The 27,644-nt window shown below is 39.2% G+C and overlaps 1 protein-coding gene across 1 annotated transcript in view; it reads right to left on the bottom strand.

Moving 5' to 3' along the window:
* Positions 1-14,367: 14,367 nt before the first annotated feature.
* Sim1 (SIM bHLH transcription factor 1) overlaps positions 14,368-27,644 on the bottom strand; it is a 64,482-nt gene continuing 51,205 nt past the window's right edge. Inside the window, exons 10-11 of the mRNA XM_055616060.1 lie at positions 17,058-17,457; positions 14,368-15,098 (exon numbers count right to left, since the gene is read on the bottom strand). Coding sequence (XP_055472035.1) covers positions 14,368-15,098; positions 17,058-17,457 — 1,131 coding nt within the window. The remainder of the gene's footprint in view (positions 15,099-17,057; positions 17,458-27,644) is intronic.

Genomic DNA, 27,644 nt, shown 5'->3' on the forward strand with positions numbered 1-27,644 from the left:
AAAATTTAAGCAATCGCCCAAAGAGAATCTATAACTTAAAAAAATTAAGAAAATTAGTTTTTAAATTATGAAATAAACACTGCTGTTTACAGAGACAATCAATAAATGAATTAAAACTGTTAAAATTCATAATATTTTTTAAGATTTATTTATTATTTATACAATGTTCTGCCTGCATACCAGAAGAGGACACCAGATCTCACTATAGATGGTTGTGAACCACCATGTGGTTGCTGCGACTTGAACTCAGGACCTTTGGAAGAACAGCCAGTGTTCTTAACCTCTGAGCCATCTCTCCAGCCCCAGAAGTCATATTTTAACAAGTATTACTTATATAAGTTAATTGTACAAAAAGAGCACTTTCTGTCTATTGTTAGTTCCAAATTAAACAAACAAACCAATAAGCAAGCGAACAAACAAAAATCCCAAGATAGAAAATGTCTATGTGATCTTTGTAAATACCTTAGAAGAAATTTAATACTACAGAAGCTAGAGAGAGGACCCAGCATTTTCTGACTTGATGACTCTCGCTGCTCTTTTCAAGGACCTGGGTTCAGTTCTCAGAACCACATGGCAGCCCACAACCTTCCTTAACGGCAGGGGATCCAACACCGTATTCTGCCTCTGCAAGCACGAGGCAAATATTTGGTGTAAACACATACCTCTAGGCAAGCATAATACACAAAATACAAATTTTAAAATACATGCACATATGTATACACATGTGAATCAACGCATGAAACCATATTACTCATCACAAGAAAGTTTTCTGCAGGCCTCCACTTAAAATCCCACCTCTCGGCCTGTACAACCAGGGCAGCGTTCAGGCTCCAGCAGAGATGTCTGTGCAGCGCACAGTTGTTAGCACAGAAGCTCAGAACTGGTCAAAGTGCGGTAAATAAAGGCTCAGCTACAAATATGACATCTGTCTAATACCTCTTCCCCAAAGTACAAGGGTACCTAAAGGTACCTTAAAAGTACTTAAAAGTTACCCCAAAGTACCTTAGAAGAGAGAGTAGAAATATTATAAAAAGTCAGAGGTCAGAGATGGCCAGATCCAAACAGTGTCTTTTGGATACGACAGGACTCTCTGCGCTCATGAACACACAGCAGCTGTGATTGTTTGTTACAAAATCTGCACAAGCTGGGCTCAGCGTAATCCCAGCACTCAGGGAGCCAGAGGCAGGTGCACCTCTTTGAGTTCGAGGTCTACAGAGCAAGTCCAGGACAGCTGAAGGCTACAAAAAGAAACCATGTCTCAACAAACAAACAAACAAAAAAGCAAAAAAAAAAATCTACAAAAGATCAACTCATTTAGCATTCTCCAAAAGTGTGAAGAGGCTCATGAGCCTCAACCCTAAGGAGGAGCTATGTACTGTTGGGGGCTTCTCGGGGCAGAAGAGTAATTTTTCTTTTAGAGTGGGTGTGGCTTCTGGTGTGTTAATCACACTCCAGTGAATGACCTCACACCCAAGAGATAGAATTCAATGATATAAAACATGGAAAAGGAATAATGATACAGTAAAAATTAAATGTGATAGGATATAGAAATGCAGAGGAGAAGAGAGATTCAGGAAGAGGTAGGTACCATTAAAGGCTTTTTTAAAAAAATATGTATACCTGCTACTGTAGAAGCTTCCTAAGATACATATTTATACATATACATATATATATATATACATACATATAAATGTATATAGATGGAGAGAGAGACAGTGAGGTTAAACTGAGTTATCCTATAACAACACGCCACCACGTGTTAGCAAAGAAAAGCCCAGTACTACAAATTGGCTACCTCTTTTTGTTGCTGGCCAATGCAGACTCATAACCCCCAAACATATCAGGCTATTGCCACTGCTCTTGGCTGCCTTCCAGAACTTCAAAATAAAACTCTCTTGCTGAAGATAAAATATATATGAATCATAGAGCATGAAGACATGAAGCTGGTGCTGGTCTCAAAGCTTCATCTCTACTTGATAGATTTCATAGTGCTGGAAAGTGTTATGAGAAGAGGAAAATAACCATCAGTCTTATCCAGTGGTGAACCTTTGAGTTCCAGAAATGACAAGTCTGGCAAAATATGCCCATTGGTGCAGTAGCATTAATTGGTATGGAAGTATCAACCATTTTCTGATTGGGTTTAACTCTCCATAAGGTGGATCCCATACCTGATATTGTTACCAAGAACTTATTGCTACCTAGGTCTGAGGCCCTAGAAGGGAACCTACTACTATTACCCTGATTAATGAACATTGTACTAAACCAACTACAAAGGACTTATCCCTAAATCCATAGGCAAATCTCAATCCTCATCAGAAAAGTTTCTTTTTGCAGTAGATGGCAATCAACAGAGACCCAAAATGATTCAACAAGCAGAGAATAAGAGCCTACAGAGTGTTCAGCCCTAGGTAGGACATCTATATAATTTCTTCTCCAAAGCCTTTGGGGAATCATTGGGGTATATCAAGCAGAAAAATTGTAAAAGCCAGAGGCTGTGGCTGACTCCAACAAAATCGGGTTTTCTGGATACAACCGGGCAGTTGTACAAATGAATCCACAGTGGTGATGGCAGCGACCTGGAGGAACTCAAGGCAGACAAAACCTAACCGTGGGATTAGGGGGTGGTCAGAAAGTCCTACATCCAGATGACAAGATATAGATAACTGATAGCAGCTGGGGGAAGGAGACAGAAAATTAGGTTTCTTTAAAGGTGTAGTCCCTTGTAGATAAATCAATGTGCAATGTGATGGCCTCATATCCAAGAGGACATGAACAGCACAAATTGGACTTGATATTATTTTTTTTTTTCAAATAAGGGAGATGTAGACCTGGGAAGAGTTGGAGGAGGGGGTAAAAAGTGATTCAAATATATTATATGAAATTCTCAAAGGAAGAGAAATTATTTTGTGCAAAGAAAACATGAAATGACAGGGGGCAGGAAGGTGCAGGAGGACCTTAGAGGGAGGAGAAAGGGAACATGATCCAAATTCATCATATGAAATTCTCAAAGTATTATGAATTTAAAAATTAAAACATTTTAAAATATAGGCTATAAAATATTAATAAAATATTAATAAGATTTGTCACTATGGAAAACAATCTATTTGCTAAGATATTTATTGCCCTAATGTAAAATATTATAAATTAAAAATGGGGGGAAAAGTAATTACTTACCTAATTAGTAAGTAAATTATGGAATTTCTATCTTACCAAGTAGCATAAAGAGAATTAACGAGGAATGTAGAAATTAGAAGCAATGATCCCATGACTTATTGTTAAATAAAAATAAAAAGGGCTTTTAAAGGAACATTTGTGTATTATGTCACTTTTTAATTTTAATTTTTATATTAATTAAAGTTATATCACTTTGTATCCCAACTGTAGCCCCTTCCTGCACCCTCTCCCAATCCCACCCTCCCTCCCTCATCTCCTCCCATGCCCTTCTCCAAGTCCACTGATAGGGGAGGTCCTCCCCTTCCCTCTTACCCTAGCCTACCAGGTATCATCAGGACTGGCTGCACTGTCTTCCTCTGTGGCCTGGTAAGGCTGCTCCCCCCTCAGGGGGATGTGATCAAAGAACCAGCCACTGAGCTCATGTCAGAGACAGTCCCTGTTCCCCTTACTTTTTACATTGTTCTTACAATTTGTCTCATTTGTTTGTATTTACAGTGCCAGAGATTAAGCCCAGTGCCTTGCACATGTTGGGCAAGCACTCTACCTGGTCTGTGTCTGTGGTCTAATGTTTTAAGAATCTTAGCAACTCATAGCACATAAGCCAAATATTTTAACAGAAATATGAACTCTGTGTGTGTGTGTGTGTGTGTGTGTGCATGTGAGAGAGAGAGAGAGAGTATGAAATATATAGTGAGACAGCCCAAAAAGGGAAGAGAAAAGTTTCTCAGAGTTAACGTTTGGCGTTTTCGTGAGAGCTGTTTCCAGACAGCAAAGTTTTCCCTTCAAAGAACGGTCCTGAGTCACTGCAAATGGAATACTCTGCGCAAGGACAAGTTTGGCACGTTACAGAACTAGCCAAAACCACTATCTAGTCCAGGGCTAGCATGTCCAAGCAGACCAAAGTAGCCTCAAACTAGTAGTCTTACAGCCCCATTCCCATGGGCTGAGACCGTTAGCATGAGTCACCGAATCTTGTTTACAGCATTCTAAGGAAAACGATGACAGAAATTCTTTAGGAAGAGGATCTTGAGAACAGTATTGGAGACGTCTTGCACAGAAAGTAATTGAAGAAAATTGGATTAAGAAAACTGGAGGGAAGAATGAATGTGTTTTATCTGATGAAATGATAGAAAGACTTGAGAAAGTTGTGTTTACCTTCTTTTCAAAAGTTCTATTGTATAATATAAATTAGAGAAATACATAATGTTTATCAGAAATTTTTAGATGTGGGGGAAAAAATTACAGGAAAGGGATCTGAGAAGGGAGAGGAGGTAGGACACAGATGTTCCAATTCACCAAAGGCGGGAGCTGCCAAAATGTCACATACATCATATCCTTTACTATACAAACAGCAGGTGAAAATCATTAACATGGGTCAGTCACAGAAGACCTGCTCTTCAGCTCTTAAAGTCATTAGGTTGAAAACAACTCCAAGACTCTTCTCACACAAAAGAAAAGTAAAGGCATAATGTTGCCTTACAGTTCTTGTCTTCCTGAAATAATTTGATATTTCAATACTTTAGAAACATACTTAAATCCAAGTTGTCTGGGTGTTGGTCTATATATGTCTCCCTATTATCAGAAAAGTTGTTGACTTTTCTATAAGAGATATCCAGAAAAAATAATGTTTGAAAAAAACGTAGCTTAGAAAATTGAATCTGTAAAAACAAAAGAGACAATATAATGTGTCCTACAAAACAAACTTTGTCGACAATAGGAAGAAAGACATAGGGTGACAGGCAGGCTATTTGGATATTTTTAAATTTTATAAATATTGAGATGTCAAATCATTTCAGGAAGAGAAGAGCTTATAAAGTATGGAGGATTATGAGGACAGAATTCATGTTGCTCTTTGGATTTAAAAAAAACATGCTGCTCTCCTATCAGTGGACTAGGAAAGAGGAAGAGGGGAGGAAGAGGGAGGAAGGGTGGGGTGGGGAGAAGATGAGAGAAGGGGGCTACAACTGGGAAACAAAGCAAATAAATTGTAAATAATAACAACAACCACAACAACAATAATGGAGAAGAAGAAAAAAGCTGCTCTGGGGTTGAGTCAAGAAGCTCACCAACAGGCTTTAGAGACTGACTAGAGAGTGGGTTCCATGTAGATGCCTGTGCATGTGGCCATGAGTATAACATGTATAAACAAGACAGCGACATAGATAAAATCTGGGAAGGAACAAAGGTGGACAAAGGAGGGGAAACGCACTGAGGAGGGCCTGGGAAATTACTCAAATGAGAAAAGTTCCTGTCACATAAGCATACAGACCTGAGCTGATTCCACTAGAGCCGCTATATGCTTGCCTGTAATGCCAGAGCTGGGGAGGACAAACAGGAGGATCCCTGGGGATTTCTGACCATGCCAGTCTAGCCAAACTGATGAACATCAGGTTCAGTGAAACCCTGTCTCAAAAAACAAAGTGGAAAGCTCCTGAGGAGGTACAACATCCATGGTTAACTTCTGTCCTACACACACACACACACACACACACACACACAGAGAGAGAGAGAGAGAGACAGAGAGAGAGAGAAAGAGAGAGAGAGAAATGACAATGCATTCATTACTGACCTATCCCATTTTTTGAATGAGTGAGCTTTGGTTGGATTTTTAAAGATTTTTTAAAATTTCAATTATGCATATGCATGTGTGTTGGTTTTGGGGATTGTGTACATAAGTACAGGTACCTGTGGTCAGAAGACGACATTAGATGAAGATGGAGTTACAAGCAGTTGTGAGCTGTACTACTTAGGTGCTGGGACCTATGAACTTAGGTACTCTACAAGAGAATCAATTTAGCCACTGATCCATCTGCCTTTAGTTGAATTTCTTTTCTTTCTTTCTTTCTTTCTTTCTTTCTTTCTTTCTTTCTTTCTTTCCTTCCTTCCTTCCTTCCTTCCTCCCTCCCTCCCTCTCTCTCTCTTTCTTTCTGTCTTTCATCCTTTCTTTCTTTTTTCTGTTTTTCAAGACAAGGTTTCTCTGTGTAGTCCTGGCTATCTTGAAACTCACTCTGTAGTCCAGGCTGGCCTCAGACTCAGAGATCTGTCTGTCTCTTCCTCCCAAGTGCTAGGATTGAAGGCATGTGTGCCACCATCTCCCACCTCCCAGCTTTGGTTGAATTTTTATACCAAGAACCCCTGCACAGATGTAGCCCATGGCAGCTCAGTCTCCAAGTGGGTTCCCTAATAAGGGAACAGGGGCAGTCTCTGACATGAACTCAGTGGCTGGCTCTTTGATCACCATCCCCTGGGGGGTTGGGGAGAGCCTTACAAGGCCACAGAGGAGGACAATGCAGCCAGTCCTGATGAGACCTGATAGGCTAGGGTCAGATAGAAGGGGAGGAGGACCTCCCCTATCAGTGGACTTAGAAAGGGGCAGGGAGGAGATGTGGGAGGGAGGGAGGGTGGGGTTGGGAGGGAATGAAGGAGGGGGCTCCATCTGGGATACAAAGTGAACAAATTGTAATAAATAAAAAAATAAATTTATAAAAGCCAAAGAAAGAAGGATAGAGAAAAAGTGGAAGCCTTCTGTGTAACAAAACAGAATCTTTAGTGGTAATCATGAAAAGTCATACTTATGTTTGAGCTCATAACCTGAAAACTGTACAATTCCTAATTACTACTTAAGTTAATTATATTTTACTAGTTGAAAATGCCTCCAAGAAAACAGGCAAACATCAGGGGCTAGGGACATGGTTCAGTGGTATAGTGCTTGTTTAAGCACACTAAGTTCTACCTAGTATCACAATTTTTTTAAGTCAAATATCACAGGGATCCTGTTAGACACTTGACTACAGACATATTAAACTCCGGACACCAGAGCAGAAAGGCAGAATGTAGCTGAGGAGACCGCAGTGTTGGCCTGGCTCTCTTAAGGCTGGTACTTGCAGCAGGGTAACTGGAGAACAGAAACCCCAGCCTCCAACCCAAAGCACTGGGGCTGCTGGAGTCACCTTTCATTGGGTTGACTGATTTGTTCCATGCAACCATCACTGAGACGAGGGTTTCCTTCTTATATGTATTATTATTGTTGTTGTTGTTGTTACTCAAAGAAAGCAGAACAAAACAAGGTAATGTTCTAGATCAAATGTGCTAGGTTCAAACTTTCATCTCTGCCACGTCAGGTTTCATGACGGAGAAACTTCGAGGCTCTGAATCTGTGTTCCTTCAGTGATAAAACGGAGAGCGCTGGAATCTTCCTCTCTGGTGGGAAGCGATCTCACTGACTTCTATAATAATCGGAGTTAGGTTTTAGTGATTGACACACCATGACTCAACAAGTGAGCATCACTCTTCTTCAGAATAAGTTTTTTCGGAATGAAAATATAGTCACCTCTACCATTTCTTCTGAGGTGGAGGCAGGGGCCTGGGCAGGTTCAGAAAGGTGCTGCCTTTGAATACACACGAAGGTGTCTTGGAGTGAAAAACCTTCCCTGGTAGCAGTGTCAAAAGGCAGGTGGTAGTTCCAATCTGAGCCTTAGAATGGGACAGGGAATATTCCATGTTATGACTATTTCAAAAACTTACATTTTTTCAAAGCACATAAGAAAAGTTATGTGAGTGCTTTTTACGCTTGTAATACCCTACAAGGAGGAAGGGTATTGATCTGTATCTACTTCGTCATGGCCCCTGAAGTCCCTTGAGTTAAAAGGGCTTGGTGTTCAGCTTAGGTTTATTGGGAAGTGACCCTATTAAAGAGGCGGGGCCTAGGAGGAAGTCTCTCAGTCAACTGAAGGCAGGTCCTCAACTCCAGCCAGGATGTGCTGCCTTGCTGAGGCTCCAAATCAATGGAGCCAAATAATTCTCAACTGAAATCAAAAGGAAAGTAAAATAACTTTTCTCTTTATAAGCTGATTGTCTCAGGTGTTTGTTATTGTGATGTAAGGCTAATACACTATTCAATAAATATTATGTATTAACTCGGAAGTGGTTATTTTGAGAAATGAGACAGTTAAAAACAAATTTATTGTTATGGCCAAAAGCACTAAAACAAGTGTTTGGTTTTTTTTGTTTGTTTTTAAACCATGTTGTAAAATATCTGGTAAATACTATAGTGATACATACCATATTGAAAATGATGGTATTCTGATATCTTGTCTAGCTTGTTTTTTTTAAGCTTTGCAAAACACAAACAGTATCATTCCTATTGAGTTAAAAGAGTACTGTCTAAGTTTGTTGAACTAGTCTGAAACACACTGTTGCAAATCATAAATTTGGGGTGATAAAACAAGAAAACCATGAGAAGCAAAAAATACTAAAGAATTACCTAGGGGAAAGAAAAACTCCTGGTTGTAGATTTTCAAAGCCCTTGGGATGCCAAAACAAAAAAACATTATACAGATGTGGTTTTTCACGTGCTTTTGAATGACCACAAACAGAATCATCCTGAACACTAGGGTGTTTTTCCTGAACACTAGGGTGGTTTTTTTTTGTTTGTTTGTTTTTTGGTTTTTTTGTTTTTTTGTTTTTTGTTTTTTGTTTTTTTTTTTCCTGTTAGACAGTAAAGAAGCACAGTATACCTTTGAGTTTTCCATTTAGAAAAACAGAGTGAGAAGTTCCGCTGATACAGAGGTCCTGCACAGGTCTGCACCAGACGGGTCCTAGAGCTACGGGGAGAGGTGGACACAAGCCCCGTCCCTAGCCCAGCAGCAGTTTCCAATTGATAAGCACTTGCAAATGAAGGTTTAGTTTTTTCAAAGGTAGTCTCCCTGGGAAACAAACCACTCCTAAGGGCAGGCTGATGCCCAGCAATAGATTGACACCACAAAACTAAGTCTCTGGTATCTTTGCAGGTCCTTCCCTCATGCTGATAAATCGGCATATTTTATTGTTGCTGTTGTTTTGGGTTGTTTTGTTTTAGTTTTTGGGGTCCCCCTCCCATGTTATAGGTCCTTTCTATGTATATTACGGCTTCCAGCTTGGAGTTTTTATGAGATTCTTTTCCTGAGTATGTGAATGTGTACGTCTCTGTGTCTATATGCAATTCTTGTGCTTTTGCTTTACTTGTCTTTCTTCTTTGCTTTTCTCGCATTCTGATTTGTTTGGTTTTAATTTATCTTACTTTAGTTTATTATCATTCCTTTAGATGACTGTTTTTCAATGAGAGAAAGTATGCTGATCAGGATGGCAGGTAAAGTGGGGAGGGAGAAACTGGGAGGAGTCGGGAGAGACATAATCAGAATATACTGTGTGAAAAAAAAATTAGCTTCAATGAAAGAAAAGAGGAAGTTCTGCCGAAACATCCTGATGACACACTAAGAAACTACACTTGGGGTCTAACAACATAGACCCCTTTCGGGAAAGTTACTGTGTGTGCATAACCTTCTGCTCTTGTGTGTGTGGCATGGTGTGTTTTCAAAGTTGCATGACCCCACCAAACCTGGAGCTAAAATGGCTGTCATTTCTGGAGCGCATCAGTCTGGATGACAAATATGTTTTGTCCTGTAAAGATTCTTCTTTCAAAGAATAATTCAGACCCCAACTGCATATTGGTAACTATATTTTAAACCAAAAGTTCCTCACATAATAAATACATTTTATGCACATTAACTTCAATTTTACTTCAGAAAGCTATTTACAATATAAATAATTATAAATGAGGACACTTTGCAAGATATCATTGACATAGCTATTATTTCCTACTTTACATTCCAAAGTAAAAGTTCAGATTACAAGTTTATACTACAGTATCACTAAAAACTATACATTGCAAGAGGGTATTTCGGAACCAGCATCTTCTCTCACAAATATAATCCTTTTAATAGAATGTCAGTCAAAAAACAAGCATAAAATATTTTATTTTTCTTGAAGTGCCTCTTCTTTTTTTTTTTTTTTTGAAATCCATTCTTTTGAAAAGAAGTTACAATTATTGTAAAAAAAATTTGTCCGTGCCAATTTCATTTCTTTTGAAATGTAAACACATCATAATTTTGGGGTAAAAACTGATAGGATGTGTCTAAGGTTAGCAGATTAGGACAAATTCCTCTTACTTAGTTTATGAAGGCAAGTTCACACAGCAAACCCCAGCAAAGGAAACTACAATGCTTAGTTTTAAAATTACCAATTGCAATTTCTTGTGCGAATCATCATACATTCACATTGCATATAGCACATTTTTAAATTCTCAAAGTAAGATAAAAGTGATTGTGTGCGTGTGTGTGGGTGTGTACTTTCTGCACACAGACTTAGAGAAGGAACTCGGAACAAATGTCCATGTGGAATTGACTGTCATCTTACCTTTAGAATTTAAGCACTACCCGTACAACCTTTGTACACAAGAAATAAGTACCACACAAAACTTTCCCCCAAGAACATTTTCAATTTATGATACACTTGCATGTATCCACAGCTGTTGTCACCCACTTAAAATTTAGAACATCTTATTTAGCATGTATTTTCACAGTAAGAGCTAGCCAACAGATTTTACCTACAGTGAAATTCTTATTCACAAAATAACCCGACATTTACATGAATGCTCAATTACTTATTTGGAGGAATTACATTCTTTTTTAAGTCAGTCAGAAAACCGGGATGTCTGCATATATCATTTGAGTGACCTAAGAATCCAAATCCAGACATTCAGTTTTTTGTTTTTTTTTTTTTTTTTTTTTTAACAAGAAGGACTGCATCACAGTGTAAACTACACCAGGCAAGATTTCCCAGTCAAATACTCGGTTTTCACTCTGTCACTACCAGGTACTGCTAGTACAAATAGATTAGTCGTTAGCTGGTTTTGAGAGAGGGAGACACAGACAGAGAGAAAGAGCAAGAGACATAGTTATAAAATAGCAAGTCTGTATTCAGGATGTTTCCAGATGTACTGTCACTTACTTTATCTAGATGTTGGGTGGGGCCCCTTTCATTTTATCTTAAATATCTACTCATATTTTCCAAATAATCTCGTATTAAAATTAAACTCTATGTAAAAAAAAAAAAAAAAAAAGAAAGGGAAATGGAACATATTATTTTTATTAGGAGATCCCATTAAAGCTTATTTTAACTGGGATTCTTTGCCCAAAGGCAGTATGTGGCAGCAGGGGCACAGGCAGCATTACGAACAGTGCTCACTGGGAATACTCTAGCCCTATAAACGATAACCTGGAAATAATAAGTGGTTTTCTATTTAAACACTGAAGGAATCGTTTATTACATCCTGTCTGGTTTTGAATGTCCAATCGGTTCTGTTGTAGTGTCTTGTACAGGCAAGAACAGTTTAGAAAAGCTGTCTCATTAGATTTTGCATGTGATATCAAAAGATTTGTGGGGCTGAGGCACACACAAATGTCTGGCCACGGTGTCTCTGACCTTAAGACTACATCTGAAAAAGAATACACCAACTGTATGTTCTCAATAATAATTTTAACAGATTTTTTTTTCCCCAGGAAAATTTAGGGAAACATGTATTGCACTGGTCATACACAGTTTTAAATTTTATCTTGGTAGAGCAAGCAAATTGGCATCAAAGATATTCTTACTATTTCCAGATAGAATGGGCTTTGTAGAGACCAATGAGCTGTGTGTGTTATAGTAGTATAATTGAATATAACATATTTTTATGAACTCCCAAAGTGATGGAAAGAAAGATGCTTCTCAGGTTTTCCATATTTTTTTAGTAAAGATAGGAAAATCAAGAATTAAAATGAAGCAAATTTAAGTTTAATTTTAATTGAATAAGTTATTTGAAGTGTATTTATTTTACACCCCATATTTTTAAGACACAGATAACACATTCTTTATGAGAAAATTTGTTCCTCTACAGGACAAAATAATGTGGATTACAAATACATTTTATATATCTACACCAACAGCAAGAAGTCATCTAGTTGTAAAAGGTCAATTAATTTTGGGTCCTTTATAATAATCATGCCATTCTGTAAAGCAATGTAAGCTATATATATTGTGAGTCTATGAGGCCCTATATGCAACATTATAAAACTGCCACTGCAAAATTGACATTTGTTTCATTAAATGGTTTATGTGTTTTAAGTGGGCCAATCTACTAAGATTTTACATCAAAATGTAATGTAGATGATTCTGTCTTCCTTTAGGAAATATTAGTTATGGCATTCTGGGAAGCATTGTTCCTCCTTATTAGGATTTGTCTGTTGTGGTCACATTTTATTCTTGTATGAGTTATCCTCCACATAACTACTCAGCTGGCATTCCTTTACTGACAAACACCTCTCAGAAGGTACCTCTGAGGCACCAATGTACACCTCCCCAGAAATAGGACCTACTTGTACAGATTCTTCTGCCCAGAATACATATTCTTCAGATATTTGTGCCTGATCCACAGAATTCTGCAAAACCTTCACCATCCTGAAAACATTTTTCATGTTGATATTTTATTCAAATTACCTGATCTTTGTGTTTCTTGGAAATAGTTTTCTCAAAACTACTAAATATTTTTCTTACGGAATTCAAATTTTAATTTTCATTGTCCTTTGAACATGTTGAAAGCATATTGAAGAACACAAGCTGTTTTCTCACTGCCTTGCACCTGTCTTCATTTTCACTAACAACATCACTCTGTTATACCCAAGAAGTAGTTGTTTGATTTTATGTAGCCTCTTCTCTCATGTCCAAACAACCCAATGTTCAACTCTCAATTTATTGTCATACACACTGTCACCAAAAATGACTGTGTTGAGCGATGAAAATACAGTACTAATCCCTGAGTGTCCAATTCCATGTAATGTTTTCATAATTATCAAGTCCTTCCAGTACATTCTCCTCCTTAAATATGGCAAGAGTAACAGGCATGGGGATTCTAAAAAATATGATCTATGAAGCTTTTCTAACCACACATGTCACTTTTCTTTGAATACTAGAGAATAGTGCATTAAATAAATTTAACTATTTTTTCTTCCCCCTCATAAAGTTCTACCACCTACATTTGGCTGCCATCTAAGAGAAGGTTGACTGCAACTCTTCCTGCCTGAAAGAGCCCACATATTTCTTAAGTAACAAAGTATCTAGACCTCTGCTAGGGTATGAAAACTCCGGAACCACCAGTCTTAACAACTCATAGCAGAGCTTTAACTGCTTAGGAGTTTGCTTTCAGCGGACCAGTGACTCACAGAACCGTGGATAGGAGCTGCCCTTCAGACAAGAAAACCAAGGTGCATAAACTATGAGTGGTGCATCTGTACTCCCAAAATTAAGTGACACGCAAGGTCGGAATTCAGATCCTGCCATACAGCTCACTGGATTTTCCACTGTGCCACATGGACAAATGGGCAAGTGTGTCGTTTTCGTCGTTTACAAACAGCGAAGGAAATCAACATTTTCCTGTGGCTTCCCTGTGCACCCTTTGAGCCACCTGTGTATCTCCCCAAGCTTTTATCTTAGGCTCTCTCATGAGGCTCTCCACTTGCATATCTGTGCTTTGTAACATTTTAAAATACTTATCTCGTTGCTGTGTATCATTCTACTACCCTGTAGGCCACATTTTTTTTTTTAATGTATCTCCCAAAATTTCATTGCTGTGACTCAGAAAAATCCTTATTGTTGTGTCAGTGCATTCCTGGTCCCTGTCTAACTCAAAAGCAAGGTTGAGTATCACCTTTTCCTGGTTGCCTATAATGGGTGCCAGGTGAAAGCACATTCGTGTACCATCCTCAGAATCACCTCTCTAATTTACGCCTGAGCCAAATGAGTGGACTAGTTTGAAACCATGAAGAAATTTGTTTGCAAGATATATCTCTCTTTTCCTCATTATTTTGGGAACGGATACTTCTTTAAGAAGCTTTATGTGGTAGGTAGAGAAAAGTACCTATTTTGTGTATTTATGCATGAGAAGTGTACATGGCGGTTTGTGAGCAGCATATTATACACATATATATGTGTATAATAAATTCTACTAGATTGTCACAACACAGTGGTTTCATTCATAAGCCCTTCTATGTGGTATATATGCTTAATTTGTATTAGTTTTTTTTTTTCAATTCAAACTTGTCTATAATTGTTTCTCTGTAGTATGTGGGCAATTTCTGTATTCCTTTTAGCTCATTTATCTGTGTACAACTGAATCTTGGCACTATGTTTTCTTTGATTTCAGAGGAACGCATGTCAAATAGCCAGAAATTTTAACTTAGCCTTTCTAACAATCTGTGGCATGGTAAATGCTGCTAATGGGGTATTAAACGACAAATATGTTCCAGAGACCCTTGAAGAACAAGATCGTTTAGAAAAACATCAGCTTCCGTTGGTTATTATAACAGATGTTCCCTTGTGTCCTTGCGCTGGGTCTGGCTGCATCCTTAGATGAGAAGTCACATCAAAGTGTGAGCCATTGCAGCCCAAGGAATAGTTTCTAATGGTCTCACTGTCATATAAATGTTCCAGGGCATATCCAGTTAATGTATAGGCATGCTTATCAAAATACTGCCGGTGGGAGCCAAAGCAGTTTGGAGAGATGGCAGGATGGTCCCCTGCTGTCTGATGAGGAGACATATCTGAGTGTAGATAGTCTTTAGCCAAGATGAGACTGGACTTTGTAATGCGATCAGAACTCGGGCTACTTATCCGAGACAGTGCGGTAGGGCTGTTGTCATAGTCATTTTCATGAGGGCTGAGCATTTTGCCCTCTCTCTGCTGCACATGCTCACATGGCGAAGTGCTGGCAAGAGCTGAGCTGCGGCAGACTTCACCTGCCGGTGGGGGCTGTTGATAGTTTGCAAAACACAGAGAGTGCTTTTTCCCGGCTCCGTTAATGGAGGCCAGTTGGTCTGGAGGGGCTTTCCTTAGCTGTAGTCTGTTCTCTTCCTCCTTAATCATCTGCTGGGTGGCTCTTATGAGAGTTTCAATTTTGCTAGGTTCATGAGGGCTGTTTTGATACTGTTCGGTGCGGAATCGGTCACCTGATTCACTGGCTGACCCAGGGTCTGGAGAGCTGACCACACTATCTTCATCCCAGTGACCTCGACCTACATCACAAAAAGTAAAAAGTAAGTGGTGTCAAAATTCACACACACACACACACACACACACACACACACACACACACACACGTATTTCTTTCCAAAAACAAAACAAAACCTTACATCTTTCATTTAATGCAATATTGGAAACAGAAACAAGCCTATATGACACAATATTCACATTTGTACTAGAATTCAGATATACGTTAGATTCATATGTAATTGGTGGGTTTTCATTGCAGATAACATTTATAAAATGTTTCTGAGAAGAAAAAAACCCATGAATTAAAATGTCAATTAGTGAAACAGTAAAATACAGTCATATTTTCTCCATTTACATATCTTATTAGACCTACACATCTACAAATACTATGGGGAAGATGAATACAATTTGGCTTGTGCTATTTTCTAGAGAACTGTCATGTTTTACGGATGCATGGAAAAAAAAGTCAGTTTAGTTTAAAGAAGACAATTGTATAATCTGAACCATTATATTTTAAATAAGTCACTGAAATTTTTAAATAACTCTCGGTTTATTTTAAATGAGATTACACTAAAGCTCTAATGTTGTTTTTAAAAAAAATAGGAGTTGATAAAAATGCTTGTATATGGGTGTATGAATGGATGGATGACATAGCTGTAGAGATATGTTGTAATAAAAATAAATAAATATGTTGCTGTCAATAGTAGAGCACATTAGCTTCCAAGGTAACAATGGAAACTCTGGTTATTGCTGAGACAGAAATAAAACTACTCATTTCTGAAACAAGGTCTGGAATAAATAAATATTAACATTTTTATAACAACTTTTTTCTGAACCAAAGAGGCAAGTCTGACACTGACAAGAAATGCATGCAAAACACATTTCATAAACTAAATTATCCGAAGTCTGAAGTAAAATAGAAAAGGCAGGGACATTTGAGGGAATGCTGCAGAAGAGCCTCGTGTCACCAGACCATTACTTTCTGCTTTTCTTGTTTTATTTCTAACATTTTCTTCCAGCCCATATAGGTTAAACCAGAGTTTTACTTTTCACCTTTATCTGCCAAGTAATTGCCCTTTGCTCTGGGTTCCTAATACCAGACTACAGAAATGTTTCTTGGTTCATAACAGATTGTTTACTCAAAGAAGGAGCAGAAAAATAAAAGGCAACAATGGAAAAAAGTTAAAATTGCTCATAGAAGTCTCTGCAGCGAGGACTCTGTGTGAGGGCACGTGTTGTAGCACATTTCTCAGGCTAAAGCAGGGAGAGTATCAAAAGGGCTTTTATAATGTCACTGACTTTTAATAAAATGGGGAGATTATCAAACACCCTCCTAGATTCACATTTAGAATGACCAGAATAGACTCTTCTTAACTCAATTTCTTTGAAGAAAGTAATTACTAAAAGTAATTTACTTTGTAATTTACAGAATAATTTAGTTTGAAGAAAGTATTACCAATTATTAAAGCTTTAACACTAGTGTTCATTTCTCTGGGCTGGTGAAGCTGTGTAACCACCCCAAGGTGAATCCTGGTGGCTGCTCCACCTCTTTCAGCATGGTGTTTTGGTTGTCATAGTGATGAGAGGCAGGAACTGGTACTTGATTCCCAGAGAAGCTAACCGTCTATGATTGAACCTGTAGTCTGCTAAGCAAAGACTGTCCTTTGCAACACAACAATAGATAGTTCTCTCACTGATAAACAGTTGCTGCGTGGAAACACTGAGAATGGCACTGAAACGAACGAAATCTTCGAGGCTTAATTTTTGTTCTTTATGGTTTTTAAAAAGAGAGGTGAATTTCTTTCTCTCACCTGTCACAGAGAGGTTAACACTACCAAATAAATACACTTAAGCTGGATGGACTTAGTTTTTAAAAATCCCACTGGTGTGGGTTTCTATAAATCAAAGGTAGAAAAACCACAGGGGTCATTTCCTCTGCATCCAGCCTTCTGCTGGGAATCTGCTGTCCTTGAGGCTCTTACCGTGGATCCTGTGGACAGAGGTGATGTGAGGCATGCTGTTCTCATAGGCTTCTCTGCTCTCCGGGGAGGCCTTGGTAAGTGGCAAGGCTGCTCTGGAGCCCCACCAAGGGTCTCTCCCAGCAGGTGGTGCTCCCAAGAAGTACCTTCCTGCCTCACAGCGGCCTCCCTCACAGGCTTGGGTGTGGAAGTGCCTGTCTTCCACCAGCCTGGAATGGTCCAGCGCAAAGCCATAGCACAGCGAACTGCGGTCTGAGAACTGCCTGTAGGCACAGGACACTTCGTGCTGAGAGCCAGGCCTCTCGGCGTCCAGGAGCTGTGGGGAGGCAGTATCAGTCAGGGGACTTCCACCCCACTGGCTGTCATGGTCAGATTCCGATCTTTCAGTGTGGAATCCCGAATACTGAAACCAAAGGGTCAAGGGACAACATCAATAATAAACAAATTAGCTAAATAAAAACAGCCTTCATTCTGCAAGAACCCAAGGTCCCAGAAGCCTGAGGCAGCCAAAATAAGACTCATTGTATCATTAAGGTTCCCATTAACTTTGAACAATTTAATCAGCTAAAACCATATAGAAAATGCTCCTGACTGTTGGAAGAGATAAAAAAAAAATAATAGCAAACATCAGTGTCCTAGACACTGAATGCAGTGAATTACCCAGGTAGTTTTCATAAGCCTTCAGTGCAATGCCTGTGTCTCTAGTGCTATGGATAAGGGTGCTAAGGCACAGATTAAATAACTGACCAACACTATCAGGAGGGACTGCATTACAAAACCAAGACCCAAAGGCAAATCCTTCACCACCACCCAAATAGACTTGCCTAAATAAGAGTCAAAAAAAAAAAAGTTTCCTTTGTATATCAATTTGTTTTTCATGTTTCTTCCTAGAAAAACGAGATAAAAACTAAAGCTTAAGGTACCAGGGTTCCTAGCCTTAATCTTTTTGTTAAATTTTATTTGTTTGTTTATTTATTATTAATTGTATATGGGGAGAGTGTGTATACGAATCTGAGTGTGAGAACCTACAGAGCCCAGAGGCCTTAAACCCCTGCTGCACCGAAGTTACAGGTTGTTTGTTGTAAGCCACCTAACATTGGTATTGGGAATTGAACTTAAGTCATCAAAAGCATTATCAGCTGTTGACCAATGAGCCCTCTCTCCAGCCCCTGGATAATTTGTTAACTCTCTGAAACTTGTGCCAGGTACATGGTCAGAAAAGCTACTAAATGCTTGCCTAACTCCAGTGCAATGCCACTTTGAAAGCCTTGGCCCATATAAGCTGAGTTTGGTCACAGTTTTGTTTCTGAAGTTACACATACGGGAGGAACGCTGGCCATCTGTCTCTGCTGAAATTCAGCTGCTCACCTTCTCCAAACTCTATCCTCAGCTGTTAAAAAACAAAACGTGAAATTGGAGCTAGCAGGATGGCTCAGTGGGTAAAAGCATTTGCTGCCTAGAAGTGAGTTCAATTCTCAAATCCCATAGCAGAAAAAGAAACAACCCCTACATGCTGTCCTCTGAGCTCCGTGTGTACATGCTCACACGCAATGTGTCAGATGCACATCCACACTCTCACACACACATCACGCCTATACACATAGGTGCACACAAACACGCATGCGACAGTCAGAGAGTTTTTTAGTTCAAAAGGGAAGCAAATATAATCCTAGCCCTCCCAGGAAAGTGTGCTCAGTTTCAGGATTCCTTCTAGGCCACTAAACTTGGTAGTATGTTAGCATTCATGGTGCTGGAAGGACCATGCCGCCGAGGGAGCAAGGTAATCATTTACACAGCAACAAACCACGGGACATACAGTGGGGGCCTGCCCGCAAGATGTGCTGCTTAAATAGTGGCACAAAGTGGCGCAGAAGCTGTAGGAGTGACCAGCCACGCTTTGATTGGATTTAAGGCCCATTACAGGATGTGGAAGTCATGCCTGGCACTGCTAGGGTAGTTAAGCACAGGCACAGGCTTGGGTCTAGGGGAAAACCGAGCATTATGGGCTGATATAAACTCACAGAGACAGTGGCAACATACACAGGGTCTACATAAGTTCAAGCCAGACCGAGTCCCAGCACCAAGAGACAGTGGACATGGGCTTCCACTCCTAACCAAGAAACTATATGCAATCGACACCTCCTCCCCTCCGATCAGTCTTACTGGTTATATTAACCACACTTAAAGGCAAGCCCCGTGCCCAGGAGTAGTTGGCCAACAAAAACAAACCAAATGGTTTTTGTGTAGACTTTTTTTTTTCCTCATATTGCTTTATTTGAGCATTTTTAAATCATATTGGTATTTTGCTTTACTTGTATAATTTGGTTTGAATTTTTGTGGTGTGTCTGTGTATCTGTGTATTTTGGTGTGTATTTCTTGTTTTCTTTGTTTTTGTTCATTTGTTTTTTAAAGAGAGACCAAAAGAGCATGGAACTGGATAAGTGGGGAGGTGGAATGGGTCTGGCAGGAGCTAAGAGAAGGGGAAAGTATGATTAGAATATATTGTATGAAGAATTTTATTTTCAATTAAAATAAATTCAAATAAATAAATGGCAAAAAAATCAACATAATATGGTACTAGTTTCTGCCAATTATGGATTCCTAGTACCAACCATGATTTAGATAGGAGAGATTATCTGCTATGCACGTATACCTGAACACACAATCATACACAAAGAAAAGGAAAAAAAAAAAAAGGAGAGATGAGAAAAAAGCACAAACCAATGATGACTCCAATGTTATAGATGCTGAAAGCAAAATGCAAGTCCAGAGCACACTTTCTCTCTTAGGCCACCAGGGGAATAACACTGATACATAGGAAAAGGGATCTGGGCTCCACTACCTTTGTCAAATAACCTGTGCTGAGCTTTTTATAGGACAAAGCAAATGCTCCACCTTCTACCAGGCCCCACCCTGAGCATGACTCTTCTCAGCTGAATGCAAGCAGGAAACTACCCAGAGTGCTTGGGAAGAGAGCTGAGGCACCTCTGTTCTTGGCAAACAACCAAAAACTAAGGGTCACACTCAGGACAAAGCGGGATGCAAATTCCAAATTCAAGAATTCCAATAGTTAGGAATGGTCATTCTGATTATTATTTTCATTATTTCCCAAGTGCATAATATGAGCTATCAGCATTGTCCACTAATAAAAAAAAAAAAAAGTCCAACTTGTCTTCTTGCAGGACTGTAGATGGAAAATACCAAAGCACCCTGAGTCTCTACATCACAGCTTTCACCTGCCACAAGCCTTTTCTCCACCAGTCTCTTCCCACACGAGACCAACTTCTCTTTCAGCAAAGCAAGGGTAACACATCCTGGTCTTCCTGAGTGGGGAACTGAATACATTTGTGTTTTCTTCAGCAATGCTTGTCTCAGAAAGACTCAGACATCTGTGCTGTTCTAAGCTAGCAGTTGACCAGACATCACTTGTTTTTATAAAAGTATAAACTAGACCTATTTTTGAAGTACTCCAGTCAAGACTTCTGAGCCCTGTTGAGTGGAAAAAGCTTTCCTTGAGTGTATATGAGAAAGTAATGTCACAGCAGAAAACAGTCTATGAATTGCTCATGAAGAAAATCCAACAGGAGGCAACCCAGGCATACATGAGGTACATATTTCAACAGCACCTGAAAAGAACCTGAACGGAAGCCTCTTGTCAACAGCCTGGAAACCACAACAGTAAAGACACTGCCAGGAGACATTCAAGCAAGCAGAACAGGTGGCTCTCTCAACCATGAGCTTAAACCGCTTTGACACCAAAGATCAAGCCTAGCCATAAATGTTTTGCTTTTCAAGGAAAATGTGTGAACTTGGACCAGCACACAAAAATAAAATAAAACTCTAAAGTTACTCTCTTTTTTTTGTTTGTTTTTAAGTGTGTGTCTGTGAGTGTGTGTGTGTGTGTGTGTGTGTGTGTGTGTGTGTGTGTGTGGTGTGTGCTGTCTCACTGTATACTCTCTACTATGCTAAAACTCACTATGTAAATAAGCCTGATCTCAAGTTCACAAAGATCTGCCTGCCGCTACCTCCCTAGCGCTGGAGTTAATGGCCTGTACTACCATTCCTAGCCACAGTTAACTTTGTTGTGGATACCAAAACCCCATTGTTTGATTTGAAATATTTCTTTTAATTTGTTGAACTCTTATTTATTTTTGAGACTATATTATAGTTACATCATTTATCCTTCCTACCTCCACCTGGCTTTATATTAAATTCATGGCCTATCGTCTCTTTTTCTTTAACTGTTGCTATACACACACACACACACACACACACACACACACACACACACACACCACTCCTAAATATATAAACTCAGCTCATACAGTTTTATTTGTGTGTATATGATCTCATGGCTCACCGCTTGGTTTTGGTGATTTGAAATATTTCAAGTATTTATTAAATATTTGGGGAAAATCATCAAGCAGACAAAAACAAAGGCTGCCAGTGGCTGCCTTGAGTTCAGGGTACAGTGAGTGCTTCCAGAGGAAGGCTCAGTTCTACCTCAGTTCTCCTTTTCCATTTATTGCATAGACAGGGGCTTGGGCAGATGATTCAAGTTCTATTTACAAGAAGAGGGACACAATGGCAGTAATCTAAGGCTGAATCAGAGTTGCCTCACTTAACGAGCGAGGCATTAGGTCATGAGGGAGAGAGGAGAGACTTGTTCCCTCACACATTCCTCCTGTGACTTTCAGGAGTATCTTGGCCAAATGCAAAACGAGAAATGTAAGGCATTACTCTAAATTAAATAACATCAGCCAACATCTGGAGCTAAACACATACACACATACATTCACACATGGGTGCGTGTGGAATTAGGTGCTACCTGCAATTAGGAATCTGATTTTTAAACATTTAGAAATGGACCACAAATATCTACTACCTAGCTGGGTTGTAGTTCGGTGGCCTGGTGCTTAATGAGCATGTATAATGCCTTAGGTTTCACATGCAATACCATAATACATAAATGAATGTTGTGAAACTGAATAGATTTTAATGAAAATTTTAATAAAGGAAACTTAAAGACAGTAGAAGTCCATCTAAAAGAACATAGATTAAAAGGAATAAAGGGAAAATGGTTGAGAAGTTTTTTAAAGTTTGATAGTTGCTTGCTTATATGAATAGCAAAGGGATTAAATTTGTTAAAACGACTGGAAAAAGAACAAAGATAATGTGTCTATGCAATATCAAGACACACTATATCACTACTAATAAATTTCTAGAGATATAGGTGGTTGTCGGAACACAGTCCAAGAATGAAGTCAAGCAAGGAGAAATATGAGTGCTTGTGAGAAAACTCCAAGAAAGCAGGACAAGTCCTGTGACCTCAGTTTCTTCAAAACCATGAACTTGTTATTGGCGTGTTATTTTTTGTGCCCCTCCCAGGCATAGTGGATAGGAGTGAGTTTATTTCTGATTATTCAGATTATTGACAACTAGCTACTAATATTTGTTTATATGCTTCTATGGAAAAATAAGCTTGTCCTCCACCTATGGCTGATACTCTGAATACCATTGGCTGTTGCCTGAGACTTGAGTCTACACCATTCATCATCTCCATTCCCCCAGGTCTCACGACTTCTACAGCAGTAAACAGGTGACCAGATTAACAGAACATTACAGAGTACTCAAAACTAGGCCCACAGAAATAACAATTTATGCTTCACAGTTTGAAGGACTTTGGGCCAGAATAAATAGTGATGGAGTAGCTAATTACTTCATTATTGAGCAAAATAAATAAAAAAAATAAATAAATAAATAAAGGGCCTTAACCTAAGAGGTCCAGTGACAATTATTAAAGAATGTCAGTGAGGTTAGAGATGTGAATCAGCAGTTAGTGCTCTTAGAGGTCTGGGTTCAGTTCCCAGCACCCCTGTGGCAGCCCACCATTGCCTCTGAGTCCAGTATTAGAGAATGCAACGTCCTTTTCTGCCTCCATCAAGTATCAGGCACACGTATGACACATACATGCATGTAGGCGTTGACATGAAATAAAATAAATCTTTAAAAAAAAAAAACCCCAGAAAGGCCATAGACTTAATAGTTTTTTAATAACATGTAAGGAAATCTTCAAGTACTAAGCCTAGATAAAAAAGTTCTGAGGCTTGAAAACAAAAGTCAAATTCCATAACAACAAAATCATGATTGGTTGGAATATGTCAAAATCTTGAAACTCTGTTTTTTAAAAGTCTCTACTTTGAGGCTAAAAACAAGGGGAAACATTTGTAAAAAAAAAAATTCAACAAGAGACTAAATATGCACACTAAACAATTAGCTACCCAAATTTAACAATTTTTAAATGGGTTAAAAATAGGAAATAGCGATTACTAGACAGGATATCCAGGTAAAAAAAATAATTATATGAAATGGTGTTTATCATTAGTGAACAGGCAGGTGCAACTTAAAACCACAGTGATATATTACTGCATAGTCATCAGGTTGGCTAAAATTACAATAATGCTAACACCACACACTGGCAAAGATGAAGGAAAGCAAGGTCATACGCACCATGCTAATGGCAATGTTAAAGAAGACAGACACGCTGAGAAACAAGTTTTACATCTTCATAAAAGCCTAAATGTACAATTACCAGATGCAACCTGGCATTCCCCTCCTCCGCAAATGAAGACAATATTCATATGAAAGCCTGCATATGAATATATGTAAGTGCATGGCAGTGCCTCTACCTTCATTTCCAGGCCCCCTCTGCCTTTAAAATTATTTTTGTATGAATAGAACTTACCGTCTCACCAAGTTCGAGGTGAATAGTTCAGTGGTGTTACTGTATTTTCATAATGCTGTGCCAATAGCAGCAGCCTCCATCCCTGGACTCTTCATCTTGGGATGCTGAACTCCACAGCCACTAAGTGATAACCTGCTCCTCCTTTCTCGCCCCCAGCCCTTGGCAACTGCCATTCCCCTTTCAATCTCCATGAATTTAACAATTATAGATATCTCACACATATCTTTTTGTGGCTGGCTTATTTCACTTGCCCTCAGGTTTATCCATAGTGTAGAGTGCGTAATAATTTTCCGTACGTTTTAAAGTGGTGTAATGGTTGATTGATTGTTCACATGACAGTTCCGCCTGTCCTCTCATTATCCGATGACTCGGCCAGCTTTAACTTTTGGTATGGTGCTTTAATAAACATTTGCATACAGAGATCTCTCACTAGGGCCCAGTAACTTATACGGGCCTCATTTCAGCTTGCAGGAGGGTTGTGAGCAAAAGTGGGACTGCTGAATTAAATGAAAACCCCGCTTCACATTTTTGAAGAAAGCTGTCATGCTGGTTTTCCAGAGAAGCCATACACATGAGGCATTCCTGCTAACACCACACACACGGAGTCGCCACTTATCTATAGACTCACCAACGCTGGCTGCCTCCTCTGTGTGTGCATCTGCGCGTGTGCACAGGAACACATGCACACGCATGCGTTTATCACAGCCATCGTAACGAATTATGAGCCTGTGTTCCATTGAGGTTTCCATTAGCATTTCTGTAAGATTGGGGATCTTGAACCTTCTCGTGAATGTGTTGAGCACTGCATCTCTTCTTTGAAGAAACAGCTAACAAAATCCTTCGCCTGTTTACATGATTGCTCGCTTTTTGGTTTTGGCATTCTTATAGCAACTTTTTCCCCCCTCTTTCTTTAATTTTTTTTTTTTTTGCCTTCACAATTCCAGGTGATTACTTCATGACTGAGCTCTATCCATAATCTAACTCTAATTTTAACAGCCAAAAACTAGAACACACTAGCAAGTCTTCAGACTGTGGGTGGCTAAGTCAATGTAGTATCTTTCTACTGTGAATCATTATCCAACAATAAAAGGGAATTAATAGCATTAAAAAAGTATTAATACACACATCAACATGGATGGATCTCTAAAGAGTCCTGCGTAGGGCAGAGAGAGACAACCACGGGGAATTGTTCGATTCCAGTTATATGCCATTCTTTGGATATTATTTTATTTCTCAGAAGAGAATGAATCCGGAGTTTTATACGTGCTGGAAGTTCTCATATCCGCAGCCCTCTTTTTACTCTTCTATTAAAAAAAAAAACACATTCTCATTATGTTGCCTGGTTTGGTCTTGAGCTCACTCTCTAGGCCAGGCAGGTTTTGACATTGCAATCCTTCTGTTTCATCCTCCTGAGGGTAAAGGACTGAGATGCCAGTTACAGCTATAGAACATTCTTGTTGGCAAGATTAAAAGTAAATACAAAAATCTACAGGTGCTTCTGAGGGTTTAGGAACCAAAGTAGGTACAGAAGAAAAATGACTGTGACTATTAGAGGGAAGTTTGTAAGATTCTTGTGGGGTAAAATGTTCTGTGCCGGGGTCTTTTCTGAGACTGATACTTACTCCAACCAAGGACCATTCATGGAGATAACCTAGATAACCTAGAACCCCTGCTCAGATGTAGCCCATGGCAGCTCAGTATCCAAGTGGTTTCCCTAGTAAAGGGAACAGGGACTGTCTCTGACATGAACTCAGTGGCTGGCTCTTTGATCACCTCTCCCTGAGGGGGGAGCAGCCTTACCAGGCCACAGAGGAGGACAATGCAGCCACTCTTGATGAGACCTGATAAGCTAGGGTCAGATGGAAGGGGAGGAGGACCTCCCCTATCAGTGGATTTGAAGAGAGGCATAGGAGATGAGGGAGGGAGGGTAGGGTGGGAAGGGAGTGAAGGAAGGGGCTTCAGCTGGGATACAAAAAGAATAAACTGTAATTAATATAAAAAATAAAAATTTAAAAAAATATTCTGTGCCTTGATAATAACAGGGCAATATCATAGTTACAATAATGTAGTACAGTTTAGTGAGATGTTATTATCACAGATATTTGTGATAATTCTGCTAAAATTGCACATAAATTTACAACTTTATCAATTACATGATCCAATTTCACATAAAATAATATTTGTAACAAACTTAAATTTTACTTAAAATGGAAATGAAGTAAACCTCCATAGGCTCAATAGTTGCATGCTTAGTCCCCAGTTGATGAACTCTCAGGGAAGGATTAGGAGGCATGGCCTTGTTGAAGTGGTGGTGGCCTTGTTGGGGACCTTGTGTCACTAGGGCTTTGAGGTTTCAAAAGTCCACTCAGTCAGAGTCTCTCTCTCTCCCTCTCTCTTCCTCTCTCTCTCTCTCTCTCTCTGCTTGATGCCTGTGGATAAGGATGTAAAGATCTTAGCTGCTTTTCTAACACCTTATCTCCTGTCATGATGATGATGGACTAAACCTCTGAAATTGTAAGCAAGGCCCCAAGTAAATGTTTTCTTTTGTAAGAGCTGCCTGGGTCACGGTACCTCTTCACAGTAGTAGAACAGTGATGAAGATAGCAAGGAGCTTGTGCCTGGTTCCCTTAGCCATTCTTGGCGTCTGTACCATAATCACGAAACATGATTTATGAGCTACCAAGCATCTATCTGCTCTTCTTTGAAAAGTAGCACTATGTCCTCCTATAACATAAATCTGAGAAACTAAATGGTGAATTTTCTATTTTAATTAGTTTACAGCCATCAAAGAAAGTTCACTGAGAGTTAATTTCCAGTTAATTTTACTGGAATTTCTATTTTCATTTCTTAGAAAACATGCTGTCATTCTAGGTATGCTACACCTTAATTAACCCCAGACTTTCCATTTGAATTTTCAAAACAAGCATTCATGTTTTCACATTTAAAAACAAATCAGATGAAGAATGCTCTTGTTCTCTTAAAACAGGAAACCATATGCCACCACCAGCTCCCTTTTGGGATTCGGCTCATGAAAGAATCATCCCTTCCAGGAAAGGCTGTATCTCACAAGGCTAAAGGTCTAAGCCATCAGTTAAGTCTTGTGTGCATTCAGTGGAAACTATTTGCATTGCAATCTGCCAGCTGATATGAAAAATAGAGTCACCCTCCCTTCCTCACGATATTCACATTAGTACAGATACAATGGTGTGCAGACAATAACCTTAACATGTGACAAAAATGATAAGCACTTGAATACAGAGAAAATGAGTTGAAAGAAGGGAAATATTTGCTTCCCTTTTGATACTTGGAGTCACTACATTAGGTAGATGAACTTTGACTGATTTAAGAGAACTCGGACTCTGATTTGCATGTGTTAACTGATGCCCATTACAATAGATACCCTTAGAAAACAGTTGGTACCTCTCCAGCAACTTAGGATTTCACAGACAATGTTATTAAACGTTAACATCTTAAAGGTATTATTAACCTAGTCATTGTCATAGAAAATATGCCTTGAAAAATAACAACCATGTGCCCAAAGTGACATGATTATGAATTTTAAGAGGGAAGGGGCAATTCCAGAACCGTCCATCTTTCCACTGTCCCCTTTAGATGTATGCAGATTAAAAAAGAAAAGGGCAAAAAGTTCTACCTTTAATGTTTAAACAAAAGGGGCTGTTTCCAAACTGAGACACCCTACTAAGTCACCCTTGTATCCCCTGGGTGGTGCCCAACAGTCACTGAAGTAGTCCTCTCAAGTGCTAGAAAGAAGTCTGCCTCAACAGCATGTTCCAGACAGGTGCTGTGCATTCGTCTGCATGTGGCAGTAACAATCCAGCTCAGGA

The sequence above is a fragment of the Psammomys obesus genome, unplaced genomic scaffold (genome assembly GCF_907164565.1).
Source record: "Psammomys obesus unplaced genomic scaffold, mPsaObe1.curated_primary_1811, whole genome shotgun sequence".
In the NCBI taxonomy this organism is placed as follows: Eukaryota; Metazoa; Chordata; class Mammalia; order Rodentia; family Muridae; genus Psammomys; species Psammomys obesus.